The following is an 11,184-nucleotide window of genomic DNA, read 5'->3' as shown; positions in this document are numbered from 1 at the left end:
TGCGTGCGTAATGTTTTGCTATGGCTTTGGGAAGTGGCGGCCGACGTTAGTCTTGGTTCCGTTAGTAAAATTGTCGAAATTGATTAATACGGAAGCCACACGGCGCTCTTTTTATTGCCATCGAGCCCGATCCGGATCGAATTTCTCAGTCGCGATTCGCCTCTTTGCTCCATATGCTTTGCTTAATATGGGAGAGGGAATTTCGGTCCGGATCGGGCTCAATCGCGATCGAAAGTGGCAGTTGTGGTGGCAGTGTGACACCCATAAGAATTAGATGTTGATGATGTGAGAATGAATGCATATGCAGCAGCCTAGATTTTGCCTCAAATCAGCCTCAAATGAATGCCGATCGTCGAAGAAAAAGCTTGTGAAAGGGAAAATGGTAGACTTTTGTCTTTGTCTAAAGATGGCACCATAGAATAAATATGGCACGACGGTGAACGGCGTGGTTGCTTTCTAGAGCGATCTGAACCAGTTTCTTTCGGCGGTCCGCAGAGTCTGTGGCTGGGGTGGGGAAACGGATTTTGTGATTGTGATGACTGGCCCCTGAATAAAAGAAATTTTAAGAAACAGTGACGCGATCACGACGCCCCCTAACAGCACACTCAAACAAGGGGACGAGTATTATGCTATGCCGCGTGCTGGCTGTGCTGGCAGTAACGAAGTAATGAACGCGTTGGTAACGTCCAGCTGTACGGACATTGTGACACGTGCACTGCAACGTGCTGCAGCAAGAAATGCATGAATCTCACCACTGACCAGTAACGCAAGAAAGTGGCTGGTGTCGTTGCATAACATATGCGGTAACATAATTTTTTCCCGTCTTGCACCGGTTTGGCCAGTGATGATCATTCAAGAGAAGCCGTATACGCTACCGCTACATATTGATCGTAAACCAAGTTTGCCTCAGTTTGCGCTTGCTGCCTACCAAGCCAGTATCGCATCGCCTCGCCGTGAGCTGAGCTTTCCTCGCTTGTCAAGCCGCTCGACAAGCGCATAGAAAGGTCCTGTGTTTACATCACGTGGAAATTGGTTGGCGTCACTTCCGCACACGCCAGCTCGCAAGCATGGCAGCGGGTCTTGGCTGTATTGGCAGCATGCTTTAGAACAGACCTCTGCGATCGGTTTTCGCGATGCAGTAGGCGCCGTCGAAGGCCCGGTCGTCGACCAGCATGTTCAACCGGGTCAAGAATGCCCTCTACAGCGTAGTGGGCGGCCTCGATGCCTTGCCGGCAGTGAGGGACGGCGAAGCGCCCGGCGACGGTGACAAGCTACCACTCAAGTTCAAGTACACGAGGCCTAGCTTCCTTCAGCTGACCACCGACGACGAAGTGCAAGTGTCAGCCGACCATGTCATCCGGCCTATCATCGTGCCGCGGGACGTGAGCAAGATCCCGTGGAACGCTGGCTATGCAGAGTGAGCGGCGCGGGCTGTGGGGTTGGGGTAGGGTTTCGGTGCGCGGGGTGTTTGGCGAGTGCATCCCATTCATTCTGGCGGTGGGCGGTCGGTGTGCCGCTGGTGGTGCAGGGCCATCAACGCAGGGAAGAGCCTGCGCAACGAGGACCAGGCGGCCGTGTACCGCGGCGCTGTGCGGCGCGGGGCGCATGGCGACGGCGCGGAGCTGCCGTGGGTCTACTTCGCGCTCTTCGACGGCCACGCGGGTTCCGGGGTGGCCGTGGCCGCGTCAAACGTGCTTCAGCGGGTGTTGCAGGTGAGCACACCTCACCGAGCCGCAGCACACGTTTTTCACTGGTGGCGGGGGCGCGCGCAGGACAAGCTGATGAGCGTGATGGAATTGCTGGTGCCGGACGGCGGGGCCCAGGCCGCACCCGAAGGCGGCTTCCTACCCTTCGGCGACCGCAAGATCACCGCCGACAGTCTCGTGATCGGCGCCCTCGAGACGGCCTTCTGGGACATGGACCAGCAGATCGCGCGTGACAAGAAGCACTACAAGATGACCGGTGGCTGTACCGTGCTCGTGGCGCTATTCATCCTTGGGAAGCTGTACCTGGCCAACGCCGGTGACAGCAGGTACGGTGGAGGAAAACTACTGGCTTGTTTCTCTGGGACCTGCTGCTTTGGCGCAATCGCTGTACCTCTGTTTCATTTAGAAATGCCGCGCCGCTTCAGTGTTCGTACCATGTAGCTAATATTTGTGTCGCCAATTAACTGTCCCGGTTCTTCCCTGATGCAGAGTAATGAACAGCTGATGAAGCATATGTTGCAATACCACTTGATGGGAAGCACTGTACTGCCGTGCATACATACAGATCTAGCACTTTTATCAGTACTCTGCCACCATCAGCACATATCACAGGCATGGGGCACGCTTTATTCATAGCTGCTTTACTGCAATGGTCACACGCTAGGTCACATGAAAGTTCAATTCACCTTTAGTTGTGTGAAATTAGTTCATCTTTCTAATGTAGTTTTATCAGGACAAATGTATTTAGCTGGATGGCATCTCTGGCACAAATGTTTTTACACATTGGCCAGATTTCAGGCACTTAGAGTATATGCCATGCCAATAAATTGCACTATCTATGCCTATTGTAGAGGCTGATATTTTAGGAAATTTATTATTCAAGGCTATGAAATATGTTAAAAGTAATTATAGCATCTCAGGTGAAGAAAGTGACTAGATATACTGTGAAATTATCAAATTACTTGCTGCTGTCAGCTCGTGTTTTGCTGGCTTGTAAACATTTATAACTGATAACACATTCAAACGGGGTACAGTGACATATTTCAAACTTGGAACTGCTTGTTGTGCCACAAATGTGGCTCGTTTTGAGAAAATATGTCGAACCTGTTCTGTCAGTTATGCTTTAGGATTTACTAGTCATGTGCTGCAGTGGCAATGACATTCTCCTGCCAAGCACAAAGTTGTGGGTTCGATTCCGAGCTGCTGCAGCCGCACTCCGATGTAGCCAGAATGCAAACTCACCCTCATACCTTGCATGCATGCATCTTAAAGAAGATCTCAGGCAATGGAAGTTAACCCAGAACAGTCCACTATGGCACTTCTCTTAGCCCATGTTTTGCTTCTTAGTGTTAAACCCCATAGTTAATTTATTAGTTCCACCAATACTGCACCATCTTGCCCAACATGCATCTAGTCTTGTTTGACAAGAGCATGCTCCTATAAGTGGCCTTCCCCAACATATAGATGGCTGGCACTTGAAAAGTTGTGTTAATCTGGTTATTCTATCTCTACTGCTTATCTGTAGCAGTGGAGTGGTGGCTGTAGATTGTTGTCACAATGTCACAAGCACCAATATGGCGTTTGTGACATCATGGGCTCACCATTTATAAGAAGACATTGAACCCACTTAGTATTGTACTTGGGATTGCAGATAACGAAACGAGGAATGTTTTGTAATCTTTTGCTATAGGAACGTGCTTACACGTCGCTGAGATGATAAATTTGATTGGTCTCTCTGTTGGCAGATTGTACGGTAGTAACCTGCACGAAGCACCAAATTGTTTGTGTGAATGCACAGTGCACTGTGTTGCTCTCTTCACTATTGTTTATAGACATTTTCATTGAGAACTAACTACCTTGGTGTCACCACCACACTGTTTGAACTCTGAGAAACTGCTCAAAAGCACTAGGAACAATAGTAGCATATGCAGTTTGCACCCATGCACAACTGTCCAGAGGGGTATCTTATTGTTCCAATGTAAAGGTGTATAGTTCCATCAAAAACTGTGTTTATTCAGTCAGTTACAATTAAATGCACAGATTGTTGCAGTCGCAGAGAAGGTGCGAGTGCAAAACACACTTTGACCTTCTTTTCTAGAACAGCACTTGTCATGCTGTACTCCAGCATATAAGCAATTTCCATCTGTTGTGTTCTTTGGCCAAAACAACCAATGCAAAGAGGAGTTCTCTGGATGGCCACAAAGTTTGAAACGCAGTTGTTTATTACTAGCACACTACTTCTAGTGCAAGGAATTAGCGAGCAAGCTGGATAATGGCATGTCTCATCATTAGGCTTGTTCATTAATTAGCAATACAGAATTAATAAGCAAACCACTTTTTCCCGTACCTGCACCATGCAGATGCATCCATTTGTTTGACGCCCGACGTCCTTCCTTTTTTTTCTCTGTGTTCATTACGTGATTACATATGCCTTGTGGAAAATGTCCCAAGAAAAAAAAAAAAGTTGCCTTTCGCTGACTCTGTGTTATGTATTACAAACATTACTTCACTGATCACATGTGTACAAAATGCTAGGGCAGCGCAGTTGCTATGGGAAATCCGCCAGCTGCTCTTTTGGTGTTTTGTACTCTGTGTACTGTGCTTAAAAATCAAACTCGAACATTGATATAACACTGATGTAATGAAGTAAATCTAAAATGTCTCTTTCCAATGTCAGCAAATAATGAATATATACTTAAAAGAATATCGAATGTAACAACACTCTACTGTGTTTTGTGTTATCATGAACATGGTAGCTTAGCAAACATTCTTTCCTGTCATTGTACTAGCTGCATCTGTTCATGTGGCTCTTGAACTAAAAACAATAAAAAGCGCCAGCCAACACTACCCAGTTGTGCATCATTTGCCAAGCATTTTTTTTTTTTAATATGATGGGATGGCAGTTGTTCCTGGCGACCATTAAAGTTGCATTACAGTAAAGGTGGCATGCCATGCCATTCACAAATGGAAACGACGCTTTTTGTAAAGCTTCAAATGGACAAAAGCTTGCGACATTTGTCTCATTGAAAACATAAAAATTTCTTAAAATATTTATTGCAAGCACCAAGAATGGCAGAGAAGAGGCAAACCACCATACAATGAAAAAATGCAGACAAGTGCTTGAGTCACATGTAAAATCATATGTGAATAAACTTGCAGCTACGCAAAGTTATCCCCTTCCCCCCCAAAAAAATAGTTTAATAGGCAACACTTGTTCATAAAGTAGTAAAGGTAAGAGTGTTCATCTATAGTATTAAGCCTTAGGTGTCACTGTAACAAGTGCTGTACTGGAACAGGCTATGATTGCATGAGTGCATGTAAGTCACGTTTGCCAATATTCAGATGGTGCTCTGCAAATGTATATGGAAATGGGCTTTTTTGTAAAGGCTGCTCTGGGACAATGGATATGCATCCTCTAACCCATATTAATTACTTTTTCTAGCTACACAACCAAGATACCTTTTGTGTACTCCAAAGCAAGGTGAAATGTTAAGCTGAAGTAATGCAATCTCGACACAAAATTTTGCTGGATAAACTGAGTTCATCGAAAAGGTTGAGATTCCAAAAGGTGTGACGGCATGATGGAGGCCAAACTAGTAAAATGTTGGCCCATTGTTTCTCGAGGAACTGTGCTGTTTTCACAGGGCAACCAAAGTCAGAAACTGGTGCTTCTTAGTTTGCTACACTGCGAAAGTTGAATATAATTAAATGGAGTCACTTAAAGACATTAAGCTAAGCGAGGAACATGCCAGATAAAACAGGATTTTGTTATTCTCTCCCTACTCATTGTGATGTATCTTTGAAAATTGCTGAACATTTAATGCACACATGTAATATACTTAAGACATTAAACAAACATATTGTTTGATGAGCTTGCTAACTTGAGCTTTCTTCTTTGGTGCTCTTATATGGGTACTTTAGGCTTCAGATCATCATCATCAGCCTCGTTACACCCACTGCAGGGCAAAGGCCTCTCCCATACTTCTCCAACTACTCCAGTCGTGTACTAATTGTGGCCATGTTGTCCCTGCAAACTTCTTAATGTCATCTGCCCACCTAACTTTCTGCCGCCTCCTGCTACGCTTCCCTTCCCTTGGAATCCAGTCCATAACCCTTAATGACCGTTGGTTATCTTCCCTTCTCATTACATGTCCTGCCCATGCCCATTTCTTTTTCTTGATTTCAACTAAGATGTCATTAACCCGTGTTTGTTCCCTCACCCAATCTGCTCTTTTCTTATACCTTAACGTTACACCCATCATTCTTCTTTCCGTAGCTCGTTGCGTCGTCCTCAATTTAAGCAGAACCCTTTTCGTAAACCTCCAGGTTTCTGCCCCATACGTTAGTACTGGTAAGACACAGCTGTTATACACTTTTCTCTTGAGGGATAGTGGCAACCTGCTGTTCATGATTTGAGAATGCCGTGGGTGCTACTGGTACTGTATAAATCTCTATAGAACTCCTCAGCCACTTGAACTATCTCATCCATATTAGTAACGCTATTGCCGGCTTTGCCTCTTAACGCATACATGTGATTCTTGCCTATTCCTAGTTTCTTCTTCACTGCTTTTAGGCTTCCTCCGTTCCTGAGAGCATGTTCAATTCTATCCATATTATACTTTCTTATGTCAGCTGTCTTACGCTTGTTGATTAACTTCGAAAGTTCTGCCAGTTCTATTCTAGCTGTAGGGTTAGAGGCTTTCATACATTGGCGTTTCTTGATCAGATCTTTCGTCTCCTGCGATAGCTTACTGGTATCATGTCTAACGGAGTTACCACCGACTTCTATTGCACACTGCTTAATGATGCCCATAAGATTGTCGTTTATTGCTTCAACACTAAGGTCCTTTTCCTGAGTTAAAGCCAAATACCTGTTCTGTAGCTCGATCCGGAATTCCCCTAGTTTCCCTCTTACCGCTAACTCATTGATTGGCTTCTTATGTACCAATTTCTTCCGTTCCCTCCTCAAGTCTAGGCTAATTCGAGTTCTTACCATCCTATGGTCACTGCAGCGCACCTTGCCGAGCACATCCACATCTTGTGTGATGCTAGGGTTAGCGCAGTGTATGAAGTCTATTTCATTTCTAGTCTCGCCATTTGGGCTCCTCCATGTACACTTTCGGCTAACCCGCTTGCGGAAGAAGGTATTCATTATCCGCATATTATTCTGTTCTGCAAATTCTACTAATAACTCTCCCCTGCTGTTCCTAGAGCCTATGCCATATTCCCCCACTGACTTGTCTCCAGCCTGCTTCTTGCCTACCTTGGCATTGAAGTCGCCCATCAGTATAGTGTATTTTGTTTTGACTTTACCCATCGCCGATTCCATGTCTTCATAAAAGCTTTCGACTTCCTTATCATCATGACTGGAGTAGTGGCGTAGACCTGTACTACCTTCAATTTGTACCTCTTATAAAGTTTCACAAGACCTGCCACCCTCTCGTTAATGCTATAGAATTCCTGTATGTTACCAGCTATATCCTTATTAATTAGGAATGCGACTCCTAATTCTCGTCTCCTCGCTAAGCCCCGGTAGCACAGTACGTGCCCGCTTTTTAGCACTGTATATGCTTCTTTTGTCCTCCTAACCTCACTGAGCCCTATTATATCCCATTTACTACCCTCTAATACCTCCAATAACACTGCTAGACTCGCCTCACTAGATAACGTCCTAACGTTAAACATTGCCAGGTTCAGATTCCAATGGCGGCCTGTCCGGAGCCAGGGATTCTTAGCACCCTCTGCTGCGTCACAGATCTGACTGCCGCCGTGGTCAGTTGCTTCGCGGCTGCTGGGGACTGAGGGCCGGGGTTTGTACGTTGTATTCATATAGGAGGTATAGGTGATATAGGAGGTTATAGATAGTTGCGTCAAAAAAGCATCCCTTACTTAAGTGGGGAGAAATTCTTGCTGTTTTTGTGAAGTACAGGACCTTTTATGGAATACTTGTTACGGGAAACGTAAATGGTGGTAGTAACATTCGTCGCTACAATTCGTGATGCTTTGTCCAACCTTAATGCCTTACAAAACATTGTCTTACGTAAAGGTACCTGTCAGAGGAAAATTCTTAAAATAGAAATGACTGGATGTTTAGGATTACACCGCTGCTAATGCTCTGCACCAGCAGGTAATTAGCTTATGGTTAGTCACTGCAATAGGAGCTTTGTGTTCTCTCTGGTTAAGCTTGGCCTCACAGGCTGACATCATCAACACGGCTGCTCAAGCCTGTGTCACTGGTAACCTGGTTATTTCTCAGCTGGTAGTACTTATGTGGACAGACTAGAGATGCAAATAGTGGGAAAAGAAACAAAATTTTGCAGAAGAAAAAATATGTATCTTTTTGTTCTTGAGCTCCTAAAAAATTGGTCAAAATATCTAGCCCCCAAAAGCAACAACATAAAATTTTAAAAAAGAATGTGCAGGAAGGGGTCAAATAGGTGAAAACAATGTGGTACAGTTGATCTGCATAGTTTACTTCAAATGTGTTGTTTGTTTGTTTGTTTGTTTGTTTGTTTGTTTGTTTGCTTGCTTGTTTGTTTGTTTGTATTTTTCTTTTATGTATTTCAAGACGTTTACACTGTGTTTGCAGAAAGCTTGTTTTGATGTCATGTTGACTCTGACAGATTTGTTTAATCTTGTATTTCTGGATAATTGAGTAAGATATACAGTCGTACTCGGATATAACGAATTATTGTGCATAACAAGCAGCTGTAAAATCCCTATTTAAGTTGTTTTAATGACATTTTCATTTTATATATCGAATTATTGATAAAGCAAACTATTTCGCAATCCCCTTCGAGTTCGCTGTATCCAGGTTCGACAGTATTCGTGGTGTGTTCATATTCTGTACATGCATAGCATACAGTTTCACCTTACTACAAATATTCGTAGAGGACAGTGTGAAACCTAATTTATTAATTTTTTTCTGCAATAACATTCAAAATTTTCGGAAATGTTGCTTCTCTAGTGCAGGCTAGAACTCTGTAATAATGGCACTAAGAGGATGGTACAATGAACTTGAATCACACATGGCATTTGCAGGCCTTTGTTCTACCTTTTTATTGCTGTTGTTATGTCTTGCCACTCCAATAACTGTTTCACCCAGCTGTCAGCAATAACTAGCTGTAAAGCATCTCGTGGCTTGATGTCCTGACACATGCGTGATTTGTGTTCATGTAGGGCCGTCATCTGTCGTGGAGAGCAGGTGATCCCCATGTCTTGTGATTTCACACCCGAGACAGAGAGGTCACGGATCAAGCATTTGGTAAGTTACCTGCGTGGCCACAGTGCATGAAGTATTGTTGCATTGCGCAAAATATCTGTCAAGAGTAGATTGCAGCTTTACTTAAAAAAAGAAGAAAAAAAAGCAAGCTAACGCTGAAGCTTTGAGGATTGATGGACTCTTGGCTTTGTAGTGTATTGGATCTGCAGAAAAAATGCTTATGTGCTGATTTATAGCAAAACAAACAGATGCGCAAGTGCTTCCTAAATAAAAAACTGATGTGCAATGGTGACAGTTGTACAAAACTAGTAGTTATTTATACATGTAGAAGTGCATTGTGCTTTGTTGCTAATGTGGACTTGCTTTATAGTATAAGTAAAGCAATATTGTTATTACTTTGGGAAAAATTCTAAAGACACTAAATGTCTTAGCGTAATGCGCTGTCGAAACCAAAAACACAGAGCCTTCTATCTGCTTCATTTTGGTGTGCTCTGACTCAAACTCAAACACCTGACTCAAACCTTGACTGACTGACCCTGACTGACTCAAACCCTGGCCCAAACACCTGACTCAAAATCAGCAGAACAGAGTGACAAGAGATTGGAAATTGTTTCAATGGCTGACTTAACTTAAGATGATGTCGTCATTTCATCTTGATACATTCGGCAGAAGAGAACATAGTGTCTAAGTAACTCTACTTGTCAACACGGGAACACAACAGTCAAGACAGTCTATCCATTGTCTCCCACTCCCTGTTGCTTGACTGGAAGGGACTCAACTAAAATTTATTCACCTGGCAGTTACTGCCATGTTCGCCTTCAGGTATAGGAGTGAGAGCTGCAATCTGCCTGAAATACGTTATGCCAGAAGATATGTCAAAATTAGTCTGAATAACATTGATGACAGGTACAGCCAGTTGTTTAAGATAATAGTATTTTAGCGTAGCATTACCGTTTTACCATTTATCGTTACTGCTTCTTCCCAACAGTGCATGCACAGTAAGCATTGCACAGGAAATAAAGGATGTAAAAGGACACTTGCAGCACAAACCATTGCTGTGAATCTATTGGGGGCGAGAGCATGCTGTGATGCCGTCTGCTGTCAGTGCTTGAATGACGTTTAAAATTTTATCAGGTGCCAGAGCGTCTGCTTCAGTGCGGTCGCATGCTTTGTTTTTCGTCGTGCTGCTGTGGAATTTTAGTTGTCGTAGTATTACATATCCAGGCTTGTTCTTTATTTTGATTTAAGGTTTTATACGCTGTGTGAGAAATAGTGTTCGTCCATGGTGATGTGGGTCAGATTCTGCTCTATGGACTATCACAAAAATAGAAAGCGTGTTAGCTTCTACAAAAAGTCAATGGTAATAAAATTTATTGGCAAATTTTAAAGTGTGCATATACATCTACAAAATAAGTTACATTTTCAAGAGTGAAGCTATTGAATAAGTGAAGTATTCGATTATTGCAGCCAGTCATGGTGCCCGGCAGAGCATCATATCTTTTGAACTAAGTAGCTATTCTGAATAGCTAGAAATAGCTATTCAGAATTTATTGACATATGTATTATCTTATATTCGAGTGAACAATGTATGCACACACCTGTATCGCATCGTTCAGATTAGCTAGATTGGTATCTTTTGCTGTCTATGTCCAGGAATTTCGGCTTTATTACCCACGTATCTTGCTGCTGTATCTTCCTCACTGAACTTACCAGCAATATCATTGGTCGATAAATCTCTGTAGCGGCTTATGTTTATCACCTGTGCAATGCAGAACCTTCAGGATGCATGCACCTTTATTAGCCTGTATAAGTTGCATATTGTGCCATGTAGTCACGTCTCTTTCACACACATCCCAGTGCGTAATAGTATAACGAACAATATCTTGAAGTAATTTTTTGTTTTTAGCATAGAAAATGCCCGAAGAGAACGGGAAAAAAAAAGAGCATGAAACTATGAAGTGAAGTGGGGAGTCTTAATATTTTTATTTGGTACTGTAATATTCACGTAAGTTTATTTTACCTTTGTATCATGTAGCAGTCAAGACTTTCTTTATTTACGCTGTGGATGAAAAGCTCAAGGGCTCGTGGCCTATGCCTGGGCAGGCATATTTTCCCATTCCCTGAATAACTTGGACCTTTCAATAAAGTTATTGTTCCTATTTTGTATGGCAAACATTATCACCAACTGTAACAGGGGCAGTGCCTTGGAACACTGACAACCTTTTACAAGTTAACTTACTGGTAACAAAATTTCGA

The 11,184-nt window shown here is 43.2% G+C and overlaps 1 protein-coding gene across 1 annotated transcript in view; it reads left to right on the top strand.

Annotated features, from left to right (window-relative positions):
• Nucleotides 1–618: 618 nt before the first annotated feature.
• Nucleotides 619–11,184, top strand: part of LOC126522649 (protein phosphatase 1H) — a 28,931-nt gene continuing 18,365 nt past the window's right edge. Inside the window, exons 1-4 of the mRNA XM_050171410.3 lie at nt 619–1,417; nt 1,529–1,712; nt 1,773–2,032; nt 8,886–8,970. Coding sequence (XP_050027367.2) covers nt 1,173–1,417; nt 1,529–1,712; nt 1,773–2,032; nt 8,886–8,970 — 774 coding nt within the window. The 5' untranslated portion in view covers nt 619–1,172. The remainder of the gene's footprint in view (nt 1,418–1,528; nt 1,713–1,772; nt 2,033–8,885; nt 8,971–11,184) is intronic.

The sequence above is a fragment of the Dermacentor andersoni genome, chromosome 6 (assembly GCF_023375885.2).
Source record: "Dermacentor andersoni chromosome 6, qqDerAnde1_hic_scaffold, whole genome shotgun sequence".
Classification (NCBI taxonomy): domain Eukaryota; kingdom Metazoa; phylum Arthropoda; class Arachnida; order Ixodida; family Ixodidae; genus Dermacentor; species Dermacentor andersoni.
Note: the sequence above shows the minus strand (reverse complement) of the source record. Positions and strands in the feature narration are given on the sequence as shown.